The 22,798-nt window shown below is 34.8% G+C and overlaps 3 protein-coding genes across 3 annotated transcripts; all 3 read left to right on the top strand.

Moving 5' to 3' along the window:
* Window positions 1–53: 53 nt before the first annotated feature.
* LOC119188620 lies at window positions 54–5,697 on the top strand. The gene is made up of 3 exons (XM_037436353.1): window positions 54–298; window positions 4,168–4,375; window positions 4,728–5,697. Exons 1-3 carry the CDS (start codon window positions 142–144, stop codon window positions 4,945–4,947), a joined length of 585 nt encoding a protein of 194 aa, XP_037292250.1. The 5' UTR covers window positions 54–141; the 3' UTR covers window positions 4,948–5,697.
* A 3,270-nt stretch (window positions 5,698–8,967) lies between these two features.
* Window positions 8,968–15,403, top strand: LOC115444163. Its single transcript, XM_030169833.2, has 5 exons — window positions 8,968–9,202; window positions 9,786–10,002; window positions 11,431–11,631; window positions 13,105–13,212; window positions 15,252–15,403. Exons 1-5 carry the CDS (start codon window positions 9,022–9,024, stop codon window positions 15,385–15,387), a joined length of 843 nt encoding a protein of 280 aa, XP_030025693.1. The 5' UTR covers window positions 8,968–9,021; the 3' UTR covers window positions 15,388–15,403.
* Window positions 15,404–18,850: 3,447 nt separating this feature from the next.
* LOC115444167 lies at window positions 18,851–22,475 on the top strand. The gene is made up of 4 exons (XM_030169838.2): window positions 18,851–19,015; window positions 20,043–20,224; window positions 21,331–21,441; window positions 22,331–22,475. Exons 1-4 carry the CDS (start codon window positions 18,857–18,859, stop codon window positions 22,473–22,475), a joined length of 597 nt encoding a protein of 198 aa, XP_030025698.2. The 5' UTR covers window positions 18,851–18,856.
* The last annotated feature ends 323 nt before the right edge of the window (window positions 22,476–22,798 follow it).

The following is a 22,798-nucleotide window of genomic DNA, read 5'->3' as shown; positions in this document are numbered from 1 at the left end:
TTTACAAGTCCACAATGAGTTAAAGTATGGAACAGTGCGTTATAAGTTTTGTACGGGGCAACGTTACCTTCTGTTTTTGAAATTTCTTTTTTTTCCAAGTGGCCAGTGTTGGATTTAAAAAGTTCCATTTCGAATTTGGAAATGAAACCTCTGTTTTTGTTAGTATTGTCGCTGCACGTCGTGGTTAGTGTAAGAGACAACAGCACAAATGAATTCTCAGTGGAAAACGAAGATTCAAGAGTGTTGTCGAGACGGAAGAGGTTCTTAACATTTCCCGACGGTAGTTCTTTACAACTGGGTAGGTAGCTTTAAAGTTTTTAGTACGCCGTTAATTACACCGCTATGTTTGTTTTTCAAAGGTCTTTACTTGACAGATCTTGTATATAGATCACTTTGCATATTTGCCTGGTTATTGATGTTGTGCACACATGCCTACAAACATACAAACACGAATAGATTTGTGTAAGGTTTGCCGCGTGCTGTGCGTAAATATTGACGGAGGCAGCCATATCTAAATATTCTTGTAAGTAGGCTGTATAATTGTCTATAGATTGTAACTATTATTGCGAAAGGAAGCCTTTTGAACCATAGAGTTTGGAGATGAAAATAGAGTATTATTAATTATTATGACGTCTCTGAAAATGTGATCTTGGTATTTCTTGAGTTTATCGTGTTCACACAGTCAAACGCGGCAGGGGGACTTCTCTTTATAGGTAAGGATGAACGGAAGGATGGATTTTGTGTTCGCCTGGACAGCGATTATTTATTTATTTATTTATTAATACTTAATTATGGTTAATATTTGTCTTAAAACTCATTCCGACAATTCGTGGAGGCAGTCTACATCCGTAGCTCTAAAGAGGACAGGCTCCTATCTTACGATGAAGTAACAAGCTCGATATGGAGTTTTAGGTATACCGACGTGAGGTAACCATCTTATTGATAGTATGAGAGCTCGTAAAAATCACTTAACATTCATCCTTTCTAAGAGAGATCAGCCCCCGATTATTGATTAAGATTGATTAAGTTGACTGTTGATATCTTCATATATAGGGGACTGACTGCCTCGATAGCGCAGTTGTAATTGTTCACGGTACAAGTACCGCGCTGAGGTCCTGGGTTCGAATCCCGGGTCAGGCCAAAATAATTGTGACTGGGTTTTTCCATCTTAAAAAATTACTCAGTAGCAGCTCGGAGTCAGGAAGTTGGCGGTGTGATACCCCCGTGCATTGAAAAGCACGTAAAGGCATTGGTGCTGTGCCTGATCTCTCTTCGGTCCTGTCTGATTGTCGTCTCACCGGATTATGAGAATGAAGGAACACAGAGTGTACCTGTGTATTGCGCACACACTTGTGCACTATAATATCTCCTGAGTACTTGGCTGATCTCCGTTGAGATTGGACGCTATGACTAAAATTCGGTTAGATAGGACTTACTTATTGGGGACTACATGGCGGAAATATTACAGATTGTTAGAGCCTAATTAATCTCCCAAGTAGAATCACCAACGCTCGCGACGACAATCGCTTAGTAAAAAAATCAGCTACAAAAATGGCATAGAACTTATAATCATAAATTATTTAATTTCTAAATCACCTTCATCTTCTGAATTAATTCTTCTTCTACTAGTCCACGTTAAATTGTGGGGTCGGCACAACAAATTCTCCATGCAAAAAGTATTTTCTAAGCTTTTTTTTATGTTTAGGCGAATGTTAGACATTAAAATTAAACAATTTTTCGATTCGATTTTCCGATATTTCAAAGATTTTTCAGCCTTCGTGGGCACAAGGCGGTGGTGGTCGAGGTGGAGAAAACTAAAATTGTTAAAACCGCGATAAAATCCGAAAAATAGTTTAATTTTAATATTTTCTAAGTTAACTTTATCTTGTGCCTTGCTCACGAGTAAACATTAGCTAATAACTAAATTGCTTTTGTGACCAGGTGTAAATTTGCAGAATTAGTCTCAGTAATCTCTTAGACTAGACTAGCAAAATGGTCGCATTTAGTGCTTAAGTTATTGAGATATTTGCACGATTCCTTCTGTCTGTTGAAATAAGGATAAGTTTTGCTGTTGTATTAATATAATTTAAATTGAGTGCATTTAGCTTTATAATTTGCTTTTACCGCGTAAAAGTGGGATAAATTGGTGGAAGGTCTATAATGTGTGAGAGTCCGCCTGGTTTGGTTATTTGTCTATTTCTGCCGCGAAGCAGCAGTGTGTCATACGCTGTGGAATACCGAACAATATTTTGTAACTTAAGGTGTTGCATGGCTTTCTACTGTTTATGGGCGATCGCATATATCGACGTCTTAATTTATTGAATGCTGTATAAAAATCGTCGCGCGGAAATTAATTCATGCATATTGGGTGTGCATTCTTTGCCGTAATATAAATCTAGGCGTGATTGCCGATTAATGGCGAAGGGTCCATATAACACGATTTCTGTCGGCTTTATTTGGAATTTCTGTAAAAACTAATTATCATCAGAACGATTTACAGACCGCTTTTATGCATATTAGTACCAATATATTGCATCCCTTTCGGAAAATTTCACCTTTCGCCACTGCTGGCGATGTTTTAACCGTCCGTGCGCGCATTCCCTAAATGTATTGTTATGGTGTTATGACGCCATCAAAAGATCAAGGACTCGTTTGATTATATATTTAACACGATTTTATTATTTATTTAGTAAATCATGTAAGAGTAAAGTGATCTTATTTGCGTCAAATGCTTTAGTATTCTGTTCATAGGATTTATTGGGTTTGTTATTAGAAATTGGAGTGTTGGATTGGATGAACTGAGTCTGTTGGACAATACATACAGGATTGAAGTCAACTAATTGTTTTAATTTGATTTTGTTTTGTTTAATATTTTACGCTTCGTAAGTAATTACTCCTTTAATGGTACTAAGTATAATGTCAATGGTTTTTGTTGTTGAGAAATTATTCCGCATGCTAAGATACCATTATTAAATTCAAAAATGTAGTGCAAATAAAATGTCGCACAAGGTGACATTGAATTTCTCGATAGACCTTCATACAGTTATTATGCCTGTTTTTCTTACTGGAAGTATATCTGAGCGAATTAACTGTGCACCACACCATTTATTGAAAAAGCTAATTTCGTGAATTTATTTTTACGTTTTTTTTTTGCATTTATAATTACATGCGACGAGCATGCCGCTGGCCTGATGGTAAGTGACATATACAAGCGACTGAAACAGGAGAGAAGTCGCGTAAAACATTCTGGCAAAGTGCTCATTTAAGTCGCACGGGTTGCATATCAGCTGATCAAGGAATGCAACTCGTAACAAATCAATATACACACACGCACGCCTTTTATGTCCGAAGGGGTAGGCAGAGGCGCAACTGGTGTTTCCACTTTTCGCCCTGTGAGTTCCGTCTTGTGATGTGATAAGGGGCGAGCCTATCGCCATATCGGGCACAAAATCCAGACTCCGCGCTAATATTGATTAGACACACAATATCACATTGTCCGGCCTGGGGATGGAACCCAAGATCACAGTATAGCAGTCGTATCGTAGTACAACTTCTCTACCGAGGCAGTTAAAGCAACTCTATATGTTCAATTTATTATGCTAACTCGATACCAAATAAGTTTTTAAGAACTTACACACGACGTTTTAATGAGGTGACGCCGCGCCGCACCGTTTTTATTATGCGTAGTACGTAGTGCGCGTCAGTTTGGAAAAAATGTATACCATTACCCATAAGTATATAAAGCTGAAGAGTTTCATTGTTTGTTTGAACACCTAGGGAAAGACATCGGCTATTTTCTAACCCAGGGAAATATATAGCGGAATTTTTACCTCGCCAAACTTTATCCCAGAATAACTTGTTACGCAGATGAAGCCGCGAGCAAAATCTAGTACAATATAGTATAGAGTCATATAATACTAATCTATAATACAGTATAGAGCTATTATACAAAGCTGAAGAGTTTGTTTTTTGAACGCACTAGTCTCTTAACCTACTAAACCGTTTTGATTTTTTTTTCACAAATAGGTAGACATTACTTCAGAGTGCTAAAGGCTACTTTTACGGAGATCACTTGTACTAAAAACGCCTCTTCCACTATCAACATATGCTTATTGATAAGGGATTAATCAATATAAAATAGTTGAACTAAATCAAAATTGGTTTTAGTATTCTGCGTGCAAACTTCAGCGCTCATTCCTATTGGCGATATCTTCTTGTACGGAAGTACGGCGGCGCTCGCGTGGACTCTCCCTGCCGACCCTACGTTCACCGAATTCTTCACTGGCAAAGATAAAGCACAGAGGAGAGAAGACGTCAGGAATATCAACTATGTCGACGAACGCGGAAGAGTTATTGCACGGGTTCCTTATAAAAGGTATGGTAGATATATATTTTGATAGTTCTTTGAAAAAGACGTCTCTGGAACTTGGTATTTTAAAATATAAATAATTTAAGATTAATTTTATTATTGAATTATGGTACTTTGTAATGTATAGATAGGTTATCTAAATTATAGTTAATTTATACGTAAAACATTAGAAATTATTATGATTCGCACATCATAATGACTCCGTTTATCAAAAAACTGCAAATGATTTATTCGCACAGGAAATTACTACAATAATGTGTTAAATATGTTGGACATAACAAAAATTTAATGACCCTGTTTTTTCATTATTATTTATAAATTAAAAAATGTTTTATCCCGGTTAATCATGTGCTCTTAGGAGACCAATAGTCAACCCAGCATTTGCTAAACGGAGTGTGGACGAACCCCAGACATTCAAAGAGAAGTTAAAGATGAAAATAGACAGAATGAAGATGCACGAAATGCAAACAAATAGAGAATATCTGAAGAAGGAACACTTGGATGAGAAAAGCATAGAGTTTCACAGAAGTAACAGGTTAGAATTGTTACAGAGGATTGAGAGATTGCTAACTGCGTAAGTAAATTGCGTTCTATGTTTTACGTTTATTAGTCATACATTTAAAAAGTTGATATATAAATCGTTCAGAATGTCACTTCCACGACAAACAGATTACGTGGTCATTTTCTCTAGGCAATAGTTTCTTTTGTTATTGTCAATTAATGCCATCAAGTAGCAATGTATAGGACTTATAATTTGGTTTCACCAGCGAATTATGTAGAAAGAACAGCCCAAGTCTTAGAATAGAAAGAATAAAGTATTTTATTTTTAGTTCTGGTTAGATTTTTTTTTATTGATGCGAATTATTTTATGATGTTTATCGTATACATTTTGCTCATAGTCTTACATTGCTTTAAGCAGGTAGATAGACTATTCTACATAATTTGCTGTATTCATAGGTGTACGCTCTTTGACCCCACTTACCTCTTTGTTTACATTGAATGCGATCAATGGGTGTGAGCAAAGCGATCTAGGGCCCCTTTGGTGATTGATCGGGCATAATAATAACGAACAGCTCGTCGGAGAGTGTGATGGGCTATCTATTGTAAACTGGTCTATTTACAAGTTATTGATGAGTGAAACTTTAATTGTTTATTACTTCATCTATTTTTATGGTACATCAGCAAATTACATTTTAAACATACATTAAATAAGAGGTAATAATATAATGGTACAAACATGCAAGTCAATAACAGTTATACACAGCATTGAAAATATATTATACTGCGTTATTATTATTACAACATTCAATCAAACAGATAATATATACGTCTATTAGTTAGTTCGTGTATTTTTTTTACTATTAGAGTTGGCTGCGGCTGCGATTTGATTAGCTGTCTTGCTCATATCTTTAACTTTTTAATTTAACGTTGAAAAGTTTCATATTGCGCTGCGGAATATTCACCAAATTGTAATGTAATGTTAGTTGCTTACATGCTGCTTGGAGGCAAAATACTGAGTTTCTTCCTTTTTTTTCGTTTCTTGTTATCCTTTTCAGAGGCCTACAAATAGATAAAGTTATCAGAATGAAATAAATAAATTACAAAATCCCATATTTTTGCATTAAAATAAACTGATACTATAATAATTTCGGACAGTGCCTCAACTCAAACAACGAACAATGTCGTAAGTCGCCACATAATTCCTTTCAGGCTGGGAGGGGACGGTCGCCAGTGCGTACTTTTCAAACTATGCGAAGCAGCGAAGCACACGCCCGTTCAAGGCACATTCCTCCAGGAGTTCCTGAGGGTTATATTTACGTGAGTATTTATGCTTCGCGTTTTATGGCTGGGAATATCTCTCATCAGTTATTTTACGATGAAATTTTAGTTTACCTATGGAATTTTTTTAAGAATTTTCATGTTTAGCTGATGCAGTTTTTTTATTGTTTTTGGGGTGACGATAGTGGAATATGGATTAAATTGATCATTCCATAAACTATTAGAACCTTTTTTGATATTTTTGCGTAGATTCGACTCATTGTGTCCAAACTACTTAAACTCATATTTACCTATCTCTCTATACGACATTATATTAAAAACTACGAATATTAATAAAATAGAAAAGCATTTTTCACCTGCAATAAACGTTACGAAAAATGGAGCTCTCATCAAAAACACTAATGTTTTCAGACTTCCAAAGGGCAAGGAATTTGAGGATACAGATGACCAGGAATATGATGCAGCACATACAAAGGAAGGAGAGTGTTCCGCGCGGTACCCTGGATGCGAACATTTTGAACCACAAATATGAATCTGTAATGAATATACAACTTTGATGAATATTTTGTTTCATTTCGTTTCTTACCTTCTGTCTGGAAAAAAATAGTACCTAACTGTCATTCTAGAAAAAAATTCGGAATTAGAATACTTTTTGACATTATTATATATTATGTCTCTTTGTCTTTAAAGTTCCTTTTTTACATTTCTATACGTATCTTAAAATATCAATGCATATAAAAAATGAATCCACTTCCGACAGGGAAGCTCAAGTTGCAAACCTTAAGTGAAGAATCTCCTCACAATGCATGCCGTGTCCAATAATACCACTTTTCGCATCTGGCCTCTGACCCAACGGCCAATTGAAAGCTTCTGTAGATATTGGTCAAGGCTCTTTGGTACCAAACTATGCGCGGAAACGACAATCGGGACAATAATTGTAGAGTCCAAATTATTTCATTTGTTATTATTCTTATTTGTTTAGAGATATATTTAGCACGAGCCTAGACTAAGTGCGATTTGAAGTTATGAAATAGTTATTATAATAATTTATTATTGAAGTTAATTAATTTTCTGCGTCTGCTTTAAAATAGATAATTGTTATGGGATGCAAGTCACATATAATAACTATATGAAGCCTTTTTAATTAAAATAATACTTTGTAAGCTTCTAAGTTTAATAGATCCATAATATAAATGAATCATGAATTCAAAAAATATATTTAATAAACCTAAATAAATACATTTTCTTAGTAATGATTACGCGAATATTGGATGTTGAAATTTTACGGATTTTATCGTTTTTTTTATGTAATTATTACTTCCGACGATTCAGATACTCTGCAGCCTTTCTGGTCACAGGCGTACTACCTCGTAACATGAAGGTTGCAAAATTCCGTAAAGTAGTTTTTAAAAACCAAAACAAAATGTTTTATAGGTTTGTCGTTTGTTTTATTTACAAATTTTAAATTACATTAAATTATACTGGTATTTGTATAGGTTTGTCATTTGTTTTATTTACAAATTATTAATTCCATTAAATTATGCTGATATTCTTGGTATTCTTATATTATTATAGTATATTCAGGTCATTGCCCAGTTTATTTCCGTACAGGCCGGCTATAATTATGATACATCCGCGAACAAAAGAGGCCTGACAGTTCGCTATCGCGGAATAGTCTAGGAGTTTTAAAAGTTTAACTAAACAATATATGACATATTAAATCACATTTGACACTTAATCTATTCTCAACCATACATAGGCTATTGCGAAGCACATGGTGATAACAAATGTAAGCCTTGATTCTTAATAATAAAATTTAAATTGTGCACTGGCATAAGGAAGTTTATTTATATAAGGACAAAGGAACACGGCTTCAGAAAATAGTATTAATAAACGTGAAAGTATTTTTTCTATCTATTAGGGTTTCACGGCTAAGTTATTAAACCAAATTTTAATAAAATTTGACACATAGTAAGCTATAAAGGACGTATGCTACTTTTATCTTAGAAAATACTTACCTAGTAGGACATTTATCCCGATTTTTTCACGCGTGCGAAGTCGCGAGCAATACCTATCAGATTACAGACGACACAATAGCAATAATCTTAATGATATTAAATCTTATTTTATTTTACCATAATATTATAAATGTAAAAACTTATGACAATGTTTAAGTATTTGGACTTTTGCGATTAGAAAACGCTGTCATCGTTGAAAGCAGTTGGAGAAAATTTGGCGGACGGATAGATCATGTCCTGGATTAATATCCAAATATAGATCAAATGCCAATTATGGATTAGGAAAAGAATCGAAAAAAGGGGTGTGGAATTATATTACATGATAAACAAGCAAGCTCTCACTCGTTTTTATTATGAGGAATTGGTGCCCTGGTTATTCATTCTTCATATCACAGCATGGTTACAAGCTCACTAAATAAAGTCTATATTTTCTCCATTCCGCAGCCGTGGCATTCCCTGTCTCCCATTCATTAGCACGTCTCAGAAAACAACGGAGTTAAGTCGAACGCCTTAATGACATGTCAATATGTTTGGACTTAATTTGTGTAGTTTCACAAGTGAGCTAAATATTCATGTCTTGGAACAGAAACGGATAGGACATAGCTTTGTTTGCATCGACGAATTCCGGTTCGTTTGTGTGTTGTTCTTTACTATAGAAGAGGATTTAGAAACAGAATGTGTGGATAGCAAGTTGTAGGAACGTGAAGTCTTGTTAGAGTTTAGTAAAATGTGCAGTTAATTAGTTTATGAATAGTTACTTTCTCATTTTTTTTAACTTTGCAGTTACAAATGATTTATCTCATGCAGTAATTTTATTTTTATTATCCATCACAGTATTAAAAGCAGACAAAGAAAATGGCCTCACATATATATTTATATTTAACTATGATGCTATGTGGAATGTGTGTGATGTGTGCTTCTGAAAACGATAGCCAAGCAGTTGAAGATTTCAATTCAGATGTAAATACTACTACAAGAGTATTGTCAAGAAGGAAAAGATATCTAGTATTTCCTGATGGCAGTTCGTTTCAGTTGGGTAATCATTTTTTTATCACTATTTTTCTTACATACAAATGACGAGACAAACAAGCCACTTATAAGTAGACTCATAAACAGTTGTAACAAAAACTGTCAATATAGGTGTTAAATCTCATAATGCCCAGTAAAAACATTGGCTACAATACCTTTTAAACCTAAAGTGCAGGTTTTAGCAAGAAAATTAAATAAAATTCCATTGTAATTTTACCAGTCCTAATTCTCTACCGACTTTTTAGTTGACACATTCTACTTTGTGGTTCTGATGTGTCTATCACCTATACATTTATTATAACTGAAATTATTTCCTCACGTATAATTATTGTAAATTATTCTCTTATTATTGGCAGAACTATTGCATCAGATTCAAATTCATTTACAGCCGTTTTCAATAAATGATCTCTATCTCAATCTTCAATGACGCGAATGAACCAATCACAACGTCATTCGTAAGCATGTCAAAAAAACTTTGTTCTGATTGATCTAATTTTTAAATAGAATAAAAAAAGCGATCGTGTTCCTTTTTTGAAAATGGCGGTTTCTGAATCATCTTTCTATTTACCTTAATATCGTGTTTTTTGCAGTTTTCTGCACCCAAACTCACGGATATCTCCAAGTAGGTGACATTATCTGGTTTGGAAGTACAGCGGCTTTGGCGTGGGAGTTGCCTTCTGATCCTAACCTGTTTAGCTTCTTCAAAGAAACCAAGGATTATAAAGGCCTCAGAAGGAGCGATGCTTCTAAACATATCTACTACTTAGATGAGAACGGAAAGGTGATTAGCAAAGTCCCTTATCATAGGTAAGATTTTTGTTTAACTCCTTTAAATTATTAATAAGAGAAGTTACAAAGTTTTATAAAATAATTTAAATTTCAGAAAATATCATCAGGAGTATTTTTAAATTATGAAATGTTCACATTAACATCACTTTCGTGTAGGTTTTTGTTTAGCGGTACCCTGATAATTATAATTAATTTTCACAAATTATAATCCTAATTGTAACAGAGCGTATCATCGACTTTAACTATTTCATCAACCTTTTCAATATCACTTTATTAATCTTTCTTTCAGCGTATTAATCTCTAAAGATGATGCCTCCAGTGATGCTTTCTATAAATCCTGGGTTTACATAAAATACTTACAAACGTTTATTCTAGTATAATATTATATAGTATCATTCCGCGGTTGGAATTCAAATCATTTTATAAGTCGATAATTAGCTATGTGCATTTATGTATTCATGATATATTTTAAATGTAACGTGTGCTTACATTAAACCCAGGCGTGCGTTCATAACGTCTCTAGGATCGATAATAATTAAATTTTTAGAACTTAATTAATACTTCATCTTAAATATTTGGCTTAAGTTTACCTAAAAATTTAATATTTCACAAGGTTGTTACATCAAAACCAGTTTTAATCTAATTTGTATTTGAATTTCTTTTTATAAATTAATCTACAAAGAATTTTAAGATTATATAGAGTATACATTGGGCAGATAGTAATGCAAAAAATTTTGCTCACATGTAATGGTTACTCTATCTACCGTGAAATAGCAAAACATCAATGTAAAATACTTCAAATTTCTTCCATATCGTGATTTGCATGTTTTTAATACGCATTTAAGCATATTTTCAGTACATATTTTATTTTTGTATTAATATTCAAAGACGCTGTGACCAGCTTGTTGCATTTCAAATAAGACAAATACTTATTAGCAATTGTTAATAACTTTTAGAGCACAAATTTCGCCCTGATGTCTGCTGGTCTATTACCAACTATACTGTTTAATTTCTTTGTTAATCAATATTCCTCAGTTATTCGCGGTTAAGCTAAGTATGCAATTTTCTCAAGCAATGTTGTGTACATCTTTAATTGGTACATGTATTAGTTATTATGCCTGTGTAAAGTGTATTAGACTGTTGAATATATGTACTGTTGATGTTCCTATTATAGTAAATAAATAAATAAATAAATATTTGGACCTAAGAATTATAAACAAGACTACAAGCAGGCGCGGTCCGAAGGGGGGTCACAGGGGACATGACCCTCACCCCCCAAATCGTAAACGTGAAATTGGAAAAATCTTCTAAAAATTTATAAAACACAAAAATACCATCCGTGCTTGATAATGGAAAATTAAAAAAAAATACATAATGACCCCCTTCAGGCTGCGACCGCGCCTGACTACAAGTTCTATTGAAATGATTAATATTCGATTGTTTCAGACGGCCTATAGTAAACCCAGCGTTCGCAAAACGCAGCGTGGACAGTATTATGGAAAACAAAACCATAAATTTGTCCATAAAAGATATGCATGATAGGAGCAAGAAAATGAATTATTTGGATAATTTGCATGAGAGCAGCATCGATTTCCACAGGGAAGGAAGGAAAAGTCTTTATGGTAAATTGGAGAAGTTCTTTCAAGGGTAAGTGATGAAATTTTCAGGGTGTAGTGACGTGGGATATTTGATTTTGAAATCTGATATAAAAACAAACAAACTTTAACACCTTTATCCCCGCCAGTATAATTCGTCCTATGATGTGATAGGTGGCGAGTCTATTGCTATATCGGGCACAAATTCCAAATACTGAGTACGGGATTGATACTGAATAGAAAACCTACTAAAATTTTGGCTGACCCGGATTTCGAACCCTGGACCTTAGGGCGGTAGACATTATAATTTTATCTGATTATGTAATGCTAAGATTTTTTAATACATAACTTCATTTAAGCAAAGTAATGTAAAGTTTGAAGTAATTTCATAACAAAAACCTATATGTTGAAGAAGGTGTGGATTAAAAATTGAATTTTTTTTTATGTTTTTAAAATATTTTCTCTACGTATTCAGTTTTGAAGCTACATAGATTAATGTAACATGCAGTTAAATACATTAAAATCGTTTCAGATAGTCAAGTTTAAATTTGCGCTTTACCGGGTTTGACTAATAAACTTCTCCACACGGATGAAGCCGCAGGCAACAGCTAGTTAAACAATATTCTAATGCTACGGCGTAAACTTTGTCATACGTCAATTTGATGAAAATTTATATTGTTATTTGCATATTCAGAAATTGCGTTCTTAAAAGTTCTTTATATTTGCATATTTAAATAGATTCCAGTAATTCAGAATTATTATGTATGTTATAATACGCGTATAAGCAGTTTTAAAATATATTTAGGCTTAATAAACTTTATTTCCTTTTGCTAAATATATGTTTTTAATATATTGCTTGAAGCGGCGATAGCCTAGTTGGGTGTGAAACGGACTGCCGAGACGAATGTCCGCAGGTTCAAATCCCAAGGGCACACACCTCTGACTTTTCTAAAAAATCATGTGTGTATTCTTTGTGAATTTATCGTTCGCTTTAACGGTGAAGGAAAACATCGTGAGGAAACCTGCACATCTGAGAAGTTCTCTATAGAAATTTCGAAGGTGTGTGAAGTCTACCAATCCGCACTAGGCCAGCGAGGTGGACTAAGGCCTAATCCCTCTCAGTAGTAGAGGAGGCCCGTGCTCAGCAGTGGGCAAGTATATAATACAGGGCTGATATTATTATTATTATTATAATATATTGCTAACAGAAATACCTCTAAAAGAAGAACTTTATATTTATAATAATGAAATCCATCTCCTCAATTGTTATGAAACTAAAATTAAATAGAGTTACAAAAACTTGTCTAATCGAGAGTGCACTTAATGTAATAGAGACAAAGCATATAATTGAATCAAAACTGATCACTGTAATATTAACACTGGCACAAAATAAGATGTGAAATATTTAAATGAATAACAAAATAATTAGCACATTCGAAATTCAAACTTGCATATGTCGAAAAGAAAGCTTGTTTATACAAACTCTAATTAAAACAGTGTTTTAATTATCCATTGTTTCATACAGGTTGGGTTGGGACGGCAAAGAATGCGTTCTTAAAATGTTGTGCGAGAGTGGCAAAGTTAAAAGGAAACAAGGAACTTTCCTGGAAGAAATCATTCGAGCAACGTTCACGTGAGTATTGTTTTCTAAGATTTGTTTTTTTACAGAAAAATGGGAATGTGGAAACGTTGGTTCAAAGGAACTGAATATGATGGCGGGACGACTGAGATATGTATGTGTACTGTTTGGTGGTATGATTCGTTCTTCATTATTTGTCTTATAGGGAACAATATTGAATACGTTGAAACATAACATAACCATACAGTTTATATTAAAAATAACTTGTACACTTTTAAAGAACATAACTTTTGCCCGCGGCTTCGCTCACGTAAAAAGTTTTCCAGGATAAATGTTTTCCCAGGACAAATCTATAACACTCAGTGAAAGAATTTTAAAAATCGTTACTGTAGTTTTAGAGGTTATCCCCTACAAACTTTTCCTTTTTATAGTATTAGTATAGATATGAATTAGTGAATACCTCCTAGCCAAATTTCGACCACGGCGGCCAATCTCAACGGAGATCAGCCAGATAGCAGGAGATATTGTAGTGCACAAGTGTGCGTTCAAAAAGGTGCCTTCTCTGTACCTCGTCCGGTGAGACGGCAATCCGACATGACTGGAGAGTGATCAGGCACAGTATTGCTATACGCGCTCTCCGAGTCACCGGGTATCACACCGCCAACTTCTTAACTCCGGCCTGCGACTTAGTAATTTTTAAAATAGAAAAACCCAGTTTTAATTATTTTTAAACCGACCTGGGAATCGAACTCAGGACCCTTAGCTCTGTAATTGTACTCGTACCGCGTATGCGTTACAACTACTTACGTCTCCGAGGCAGTAACTTACGTCAGTGTATATATTGTAATCCACAATATATTTTATTAGTTTGTTTAGCACGTAGGTTTAATTGTATTTTTCTTTTTATAGTTAGCTTGTCACGTTGTTAATTATTTGTCTTTTAATAAATTGTATATTATGAATAACATCTCCTAAAGATATTTTAGATATACACATGTATGTAACTTTATCTAGATTATCTACCTATACTGACAGTAGATAATAAAGTAAAAAATATCACAATATGTCATCCTTTAAACGTTTAAATACGAATTATTAAAACGATGTCAGAGTTTAACTTATGCACGACGTTAATGCCAAAATAATTAAAGTAAGTGAATACAGTAATTAACTGTGTCAAAAGTAAATGATGGACACATTATTAAAAGTAATTTACACTTGCGGTAACAAAGAGATTAAACTCATTTATTTTAATATTTCGTTGAATATAAAACGTTGTTTTTATGTTTGATCACATTTTGTTCGAAAGCGGCGATAGCCTACTTGGGTGTGGAACGAACTGTCGAGACGAATGTTCGCAGACTAAAACTCCAAGGGCACACGTGTTTGACTTCTAACAAAATATGTGTGTATTGTTTGTGATTGTAAATACCTCGACTTATCATAAGTGCAACTATGTTCGCCTACGTGATGAATAAAGCATTTTATTTATTTATTTTATTTATAATGATCGCTTGCTTTTACGGTGAACGAAAACATCGCGAGGAAACCTACAAACTAAGAAGTTCTTTATAGGAATTTTGAGGGTGTGTGAAGTCTACCAATCCGCACTAGGCCAGCGTGGTGGACTAAGGCCTAATCCCTCTCAATAGTAGAGGAGGCCCGTGTCCAATAATGGGACAGTATATGTCGTAGTCATTAATGTTGTTTAATATCATATCAGTATTAGCCATGCAGTTTTGTTTTGCATTAAGTATCATTTTAAGTTTTTTTTTTCACATAGTTTAATTTACTTAAACATAAAATGTTAATTGTTACTTGGAAGGCCAACGCATACACTTTCTGCATAACATCCTAGGAAGCTAGGAGAGGCTGAAAACCAGCGCTGCTCGGAACTACTGTCCCGGTCCGCACAAGCTAAGCCGCTTTTTTGTCTTTACTATAGTATGAGTATAAGAATCTGTACGTTATCATTTGTTTAATAAGACAATAAACTGATTTATTATTATTATTTGAGAGAAAGCGGGACAACATTGTTTCATCATGACAGACGAATATAAATTTTATTTGCAACGTATACGTTATAATTTCAGATTGCCTCACGGTCGCAGGTTCAATTCCGAGCATCACAAGAAGTACGACGACGCCCACGGGGCCTCTGGCGATTGTTCCGAGCTCTACCCACGATGCGAGTACACACGCGGATCGCCGTTGTTTGATAAGCAATAAAATATATTGAATCGTATTGGTTTTTCTTTCCAAACAAATCTTATATTACTGTGCTGTTGTACGCAGTTGGAAAAATGAAAATTTTGAGAGTATTTCTAGATCTCAAAAATTAAATAACTCTGCTACAAATAGGTCGTAAAAAGTAAAAAAAATGTTTTAGTTTTGGCCCCTTAATTTATTATATGTAGCTGATAATATTTTGAACCGCGCGCAGTCATGTCGCCAGACCCCCGACTGGGACGATGAAAATAATTCTTTAGCAGTCTTCTCTTCGTCTAACACTCCTTCCTAGCGTCGTTGTATAAAGTAGCAACTATAATCTCTAATTCTGTAATTTAGAAAGCCATTATCTCTAAACGTAATAAGCTGTTTGTTGTAAGTAATTGATATATATGTTCTGAGTTATTTATAAAATTAAGTAAAAAATATGTGTTATTGACACGAGTGTTTATTTCAGAGTAAGTATGTAACTAAGCAAATAACAAAACAAAAACATTCAAATATTTATAAAAATAGAACACATAAAAAATATTGGTCACAACAAAGGTTACATTCTACAACACTGTTTTTAATCAGACATGCAGCAGTTTTAAATATACGATCCCAATCTTAATCTTCAATCCGTATCCGAGAATGAACCAATCAAAATAACTCATTGTAAGCATGTCAAAAATATCTTTGTTCTAATTGGTCGATCTTTGAGATAGATCGTAAAAGCGATTAGGATCGGTTAATGCAAATGGAGGTTTTCAAGGGCAAAACCATTACATATCTAAAACTCCGCGATGGACTTCTTTGGTGCATTAGGGACGTCTACGGGCTTCCTCTGATGGAAGTGTCTAAGCCGTCGTCCGTAGTCGCTCCTTCGAGGTGCCGATTGGTGCGGCCCGTCTCCTATGGCGGGGAGAGGGAGCTCAGAAGACCCTGAGCAACCGAAAGACGCTCTCGGCCCCAACGGCAGCATGACGCTCACCTTCTATGCTGCAGTTCATGTCGGAGGTCACCAAAACAATAACATATCTGACTGTTTTAATGTCGTTTTAATATGTCAAAACACACTTGTTGATTTCATAGCTTCTATAAGAAAGTTCTTCAAGCTTGCCAATACAAACATTGATATCGAAGGAATAAAACGTTTGTTTATTTTCGTATTCATTCGTATCTTCCATTTTGTTTCCACTCGATGTAAAATTAATTTAAAATAGCTAAACAATTGTAATATACATAGATTTGATTGATTAGTTTTAGGTATTTTCTAGATACAATTATAATGTAGTCTTGATTAGGTTTATTTATTTAATTACACACTTTCTAAGCATAAGTGTATTAAGGCGGACTTAATTTCGAAAGCATTTTTAACCAGTCAACCTTTGGGCAATGAAGAAATGAAACAATATAGGTAGGTGTGAAAAATTATATTATTATATGGAAAGAAAAATAAATATGTTTAATCAGTTCTTTTTTTATTTAAAGACATTCAAGCTGTTTGATTGGAATTAGCCCAATTTGGGTATAGGCTCGACCCCTATCATATTATGAGACAATTAAAGGTTCTTTAATTTTTTTTTAAAAGATGGTCTTCTACCATACCATTTTTTTATATGGGCATAGAAAATATTATATAACCCCCTGTACCTGATGGTAAGTGGAATATAATGATGACAAAAGTTGATAACCCCTCGACAGTCGACACAATTATGCCGGCCTGTTGGAACCGGATATACACAGGCTGACATCGGAACGCGACACACTTATATGGGCCAACGGCGGGTTTTAACACCTTGTGTACAGTGGTCGCTATTTAGGCGTATGTAAAATATATCCTACCACCAGTAAAAATATAATACAGTTCAATAACCCTATTATGATAATTACCATTTAAATTTATTCAAACAAGAAAGAAACACTTGGAAATATGAATTGTTGGAATTGGACTTGTTCTGAGTGTAATTCAGCAAAGTGTGGATACGTCTAGACGAAATTCTGTTATTGCAAGCGTTTGTACAGACGTACTGACAATTTGTTCAAATATTGAACAGCGTTCCGGTTGGAGCTTGTTTTGTTTCATAAAGAATTGTGAGACTGTTGTATTACATATAAGCTGACGAATTAAAAAAAAATCTAAAATGGCAGCTTATACTTACGTTGACAGATAGTACAGTTAGCATGTAAGATGCAGGTCAAGGATTTTTAACTTAATAATATTTAGTATTGAAGAAATGATTATTAATAAATATTACTATTATCTAATTTAATCATACAGCTAATGAGACGGTCATTCATCGGTCGGTCTGACTCAGTGGGATTAGGTCTTAGTCCACCACGCTGGCCTAGTGCGGACTGGTAGACTTTACACAGTCTCAAAATTCCTATAGAGAACTTCTCATTTATGCAGGTTCCATCACGATGTTTTCCTTCACCGTTAAAGCAAGCGATAATTCACAAGGAATACACATATAATTTTAAAAAAGTTAGAAGTGTGAGCCCTGGGGATTCTAATCTGCAACAGTCTCAGCAGTCCGTTTCACACCCAACTAGGCTATCGACGCTTAATGAAATGCTAGATGTTAATTCTCATATTTAATTTCTAAGCACTGCTACGTGGAGCTGATAGAACCAAACGTCTTTATAACATCAACTGCTTCTGAAGACTTTAATCTCGAACATATCAAAATTCATATCCATACACAGCCTGGGCATCCAGGATCACAAGTGACAGTGTTTTTCGAATACATGGCGGTATAATAATGTATACTCATATGCTAAACTTCATCTGGGGAGTGAAAATTCATCTATATAGAATTCTTTAGCCATGGAATGCGATTTATCACTCATTTTAATTATTTTTTTTGATGGGATCAAACATAGGATCATCCCTTTTCACTTTTTAGTGGTGGGTAAGCCTAGATGGCGTTTCTACGTGGTTTTTTAATTATCCTGTCAGCCAAACATATTTAAATATATAAAAAGGTAATGGTAGGAATTATTTGGACAAACTCAAGATTATTTTGAAGTAAATTATATTAAAACAGTATAAACTTTGTTTACCGAAACAGATTGAGTAAATTAAAAAAACACGTATATTTTTTGAAAGTCGCTCGACAAAGCAACAAATATGAACGGTGTTAATTCAGTGCACAAATTCAAAACGAGTGCGTGGTCTAGACTGTTCATTGAGAGTGAACATAGTCGCAAATGATTTTTGAAATATCACACATAATCCGATGAACTAACAATTTTAAATAGAACTGTATGTTTAGTCACAACAGAATAGCTGAAATTCGGTTCTTCTAGAACAAAACTAGGTCCGTTACTCAGTCACATGACTTTTGCGTCAACTTCGCGGCAAACAAACATTGTTTTAATTTGACAAGCACTTGTGAACTGATCTTTGTTAAGCCGGTTGTACTAAGCGGCGACTCTTCTTTATCCATCAGTATTGTGGTTTATGATTTAAGTAAAGTCTTAAATGGAGTTGAAAGTTGATGTGTTGCTTTTAGTTTTGTTAGTGATGGTGTGTTGTGAGTCAATGAATTTGACTGGCAGCGAGTGTCCGAATGTGAAGGCTTGTTTGTCTTGTATCAGGAAGAGGCGACATCTGACGTTTCCTGATAAAAGTAATGTTGTTGTAAGTAATATGTGATCATAGATATGTTCATTTTGTTTTATATTGAAACATGTATCAAGTAATCCGTTCGTCTGATGGTGAGAGATACGAATGCCCGTAAACAATAGCGTCATCATCGATAGGTTTTAATTATAAAAAACCCTGATGCCCTGTACTACACTCCTCATTTTGAGACATAAAATGTTAACGCAGATGATGCTTAGTATAAATTGGACACAATTTAAGACGAAAACAAAGTAGTTTTGAATGCTGCGGTAGAAATAGACATTGCGATGGTATCTAGGCATGTAGGCTTTTAGAGACGAGACTTACCTGGTACTACAAGTTTACCTTTATTATAGCTCGTATATTATGTCAGTAACTGATTCATAAATATTATAATTAAGGGACATCAGTTTCAATTCGCAATGCGAGCTGCATATTTAAGTTTCGTAAAAACGATTTATATGTTGAGGAGTAAGTAATTATAGAGACTTTGATTGCGCCTAAAGGCGCCTTCGACCTCAGGGCTGCAGCATGGCGAGTTGGTCACTGGGTAAATCTATATTAAAAAAGTCCAGCGCTGCAGTTGAACGTGCTTTTAGGTCTTTTACTTTAATGTCGTTTGTGTTGTGGCAATTCTTATGGATTTATCTTGTTGCGCAACCGTAGCGATGTTGTCGCGCAGGAGTCCGAGGGTAATTTGAAGGTGCCTTTACTGCTGAGATCCGGCTTCGATCCCCGGGTCATAATTTGTGTTAGTTAAATCAAGAAATACGCACGAAATTGCTGGGACTGCAAGAATTCGTGATGGACTCATTCCTATCAAAATAAATATGAAAATAACCTAGGCAAACTATGGTTTTCTATCAAGTAAATCGTATTAAAAACACCCTCACAAAACCCTCGGTCTGGAAACCGAACCTACTAGCTATTTCATACACGTTATCATTTAACGAATCCTTATAATTTAAAAAAAATCTTTTTGTTACTGTTCATATTTTCCTTCAATATATAGTATTCAAATATCCTAATTGTCTCTTTCCAGCTAACAATATCGCTAGTTAAAGCCTTTATGACGCACGCACCGTCAGGCTGGAACATTGCTTTGGAGATAGACGTCTTGTTTCCCCTACCAGACTCCAAGTTCACCAATTCTCACTTCAGAAAGAAAATTCACAATCGTCAGAAACGACAGTTTTGGAAAAGAATGGAAAGGGCTATTGATTTGTAAGTAGTCTATCATTAATATATAATCGACTGCTTCGGTGGCGTAGTTGTAATTGTATATGGAATGAGTGCGACTACCGCGATGAGGTCCTGGTTTCGAATCCCGGGTCGGGCCGAAATAATTGGAACTAGGAATTTCCATCTTAAAAATTACTCAGTTTCAGCTCAGAGTCAGTTGGCGGTGTGATACCCCGTGAATACCCCTCGGAAAGCGCGTAAGTCATTGGTCCTGCGCCTGGTCTCTCTCCGGTCATGTCGGATTACTGTCACACCGAACTATGAGAGTGAAAGAATAGAGAGTGCATCTATGTATTGCGCACACACTTGTGCACTATAATATTTCCTTCGTACCTGGCTGATATTTGTTGAGATTGGCCGGCGTGGCCGAAATTCGGTTTGGAAGGAAATTAAAAAATCTATCAATACTTACAGATAAATTATACAGCTATATATATTACGTGGGTACTTGGGATAAAACGAAGTCCATAACTCGCAGAAATAATAGAGGTTTGCATTAGTAAAAGATTTTTTGAAGCGGTACAGTAGTTACAGCGATTTTCGCGTTTAAACAAAAAGACGCTCTCATTAGCTTTCTATAAAACTAGTTTTAGCTCACGACTTCACCCGTTTAAAATAGTTTTTCTGGTATAACAGTCCTAATGTTTTCTTTTACGGGAATAAAAGTAACCGATGTCCGTCCCAGGGACGCCATCAACTTCCATACAAAATTTCGTCGAAATTGGTTTAGCGATTTAAGTGTGAAAAGGTTATAGACAGATAGACAAAAAGACATAGTTATTTTGTATAAACAATATTATAGTGTATGGATTATAATTAATATGGATGTAATTAGTTGATTTATTTTAGTTGTGAATAGCCTACATTTAATATATTTTAAAAAATAAGAGCCAAGTGATTTTTTTAAACGCCCCAGTTTATCCATTTTGAGTAATATTTGATAAAGAATACTTACGTAACTTTGCGGAATCCGAGGCGTCTGCCGTAGATTTGGAACCAGCGGGCTTTCGTCTTGCTAATCCATTACCAACTAGGCTATCGCCATTTTTTTAAGATCATACCTTTATTTCGCTGCTGATCTGTTCCAGCCACAATTTAAATGGCCGTTCCTGCGTTTTGAGGAGTATCTGTGAAGCACAGAAGTCGCTGGCACCGCCTGGAAGTTCCTTAGTTCATGATATACTAAGGGCTATATTCACGTAAGTACCTTCTGTAGACTTCTTTAAATACGACTAGGTGACGTATCAATTTTGTAAGATACATATGTATATGGTCATTTGTAAATGCAGCTGGGGTGAATCTAGTTGACTTGTGGATTGCCAAGCCAAGTCCGAATTTAAGCGTAGTATATCAGTAATATTGCGCAGGGCAAATGGCTCGCAGAACAGATGGCTGATACGGAGCGAAGGTTCTGGTGTGGAGGCCACGAACTAGCAAACGCTGTGGCGGGAGCGTCAGCGTTTTGGCAGAGTCCCATGTTTAGCAGTAAATATCCTGCGGCTGATGATGATGATGATAATATCAGTAATGCTATATCAAGCTTAAATTCTGGCCGGAAACTACTCATTTCACGAGATTGTAGCATTTATTGATAATTTTACTAGTCATACTTACCAAAATAGATTTCTTTCTTGTTAGTAACACCCACGCTTCTGGTCACTTGTGAGCTCTTTTTTGTTTATCTGAATCCTCTCTGTACGTTTTATATTATATCGAGAGCATATTGTACTTTACTGTGTTCTTACAGTTGCACGGGCGAGTCAGCATTTTTCGTTACCATCTCATTTTTATTATTTCAAAGTATTCTCATTAGTTCTCCTATCGTCATCGTGTAATATACATTACTTACCTTTAAATATCTTTAACAATTAATCTTTCTGAACTTAAAAAACGCAGTCGTCCTTATCTTCAACTCAAAGTCAAGAATATTAAAAGATTGTATGATACGTACCACAGATCCTTTGATGATTTAGGGAAGGGGGGGGGGGGGTTAAGGATGTCTAGGATTAACACTAGAATTATAAAAAGACCATTTAATGTACTTCATCAACAAAGCAAATGTTATAATTAGAATACAATTATTTCCAGGGTTCCAGTAAATGATGAAGAATTTAACAGCGAAATGAGAGGGCACTACGATGAACTCACAAATCCAAATTTTTGCGAAATGACAAATGACTGCCCGTTTTCATTACTCCATTTTGTTCTTTCATTAAACCAGCGCGGTTCATAACTCAAGTCTTGGTTTAAAATAAGCTCTCAACAAATTATTAGATTTTATTATAGTTTCAAATATTTTGCAGTTTCATTTGTAGTTCGTCGATCAGTATCTTCAGAAATGTGATGCAATTTGGAAACGTTAGTACATTATATATGTTTGAAAATGCCAAGTCATTCGTATAAAGGGGTGAGTTCTAATGAAGTGAAGTATTGAGTTAGATCAATTACCTTTCACTGAACTTTACGTAAATCAAACATACCCATACGGTAGTTGTAAAAACAGAATCAAGGTAGAAATGTAAAATACATTTTGGGTTCTGTAGATATAATTAACTA

Source organism: Manduca sexta, chromosome 8 (genome assembly GCF_014839805.1).
Source record: "Manduca sexta isolate Smith_Timp_Sample1 chromosome 8, JHU_Msex_v1.0, whole genome shotgun sequence".
NCBI classification, from domain to species: Eukaryota; Metazoa; Arthropoda; class Insecta; order Lepidoptera; family Sphingidae; genus Manduca; species Manduca sexta.
This window is presented reverse-complemented; position numbering and strand designations above follow the sequence as displayed.

Coding starts and splice junctions, on each gene's coding strand:
- LOC119188620 (XM_037436353.1), top strand. CDS start 142: ATGAAACCTCTGTTTTTGTTAGTATTGTCGCTGCACGTCGTGGTTAGT. Junction 299..4,167: donor CGGTAGTTCTTTACAACTGG/GTAGGTAGCTTT, acceptor AATTGGTTTTAG/TATTCTGCGTGCAAACTTCA. Junction 4,376..4,727: donor GCACGGGTTCCTTATAAAAG/GTATGGTAGATA, acceptor ATGTGCTCTTAG/GAGACCAATAGTCAACCCAG.
- LOC115444163 (XM_030169833.2), top strand. CDS start 9,022: ATGGCCTCACATATATATTTATATTTAACTATGATGCTATGTGGAATG. Junction 10,003..11,430: donor AGCAAAGTCCCTTATCATAG/GTAAGATTTTTG, acceptor CGATTGTTTCAG/ACGGCCTATAGTAAACCCAG. Junction 13,213..15,251: donor ATCATTCGAGCAACGTTCAC/GTGAGTATTGTT, acceptor TTATAATTTCAG/ATTGCCTCACGGTCGCAGGT.
- LOC115444167 (XM_030169838.2), top strand. CDS start 18,857: ATGGAGTTGAAAGTTGATGTGTTGCTTTTAGTTTTGTTAGTGATGGTG. Junction 19,016..20,042: donor CTGATAAAAGTAATGTTGTT/GTAAGTAATATG, acceptor GTCTCTTTCCAG/CTAACAATATCGCTAGTTAA. Junction 20,225..21,330: donor ATGGAAAGGGCTATTGATTT/GTAAGTAGTCTA, acceptor GATCTGTTCCAG/CCACAATTTAAATGGCCGTT.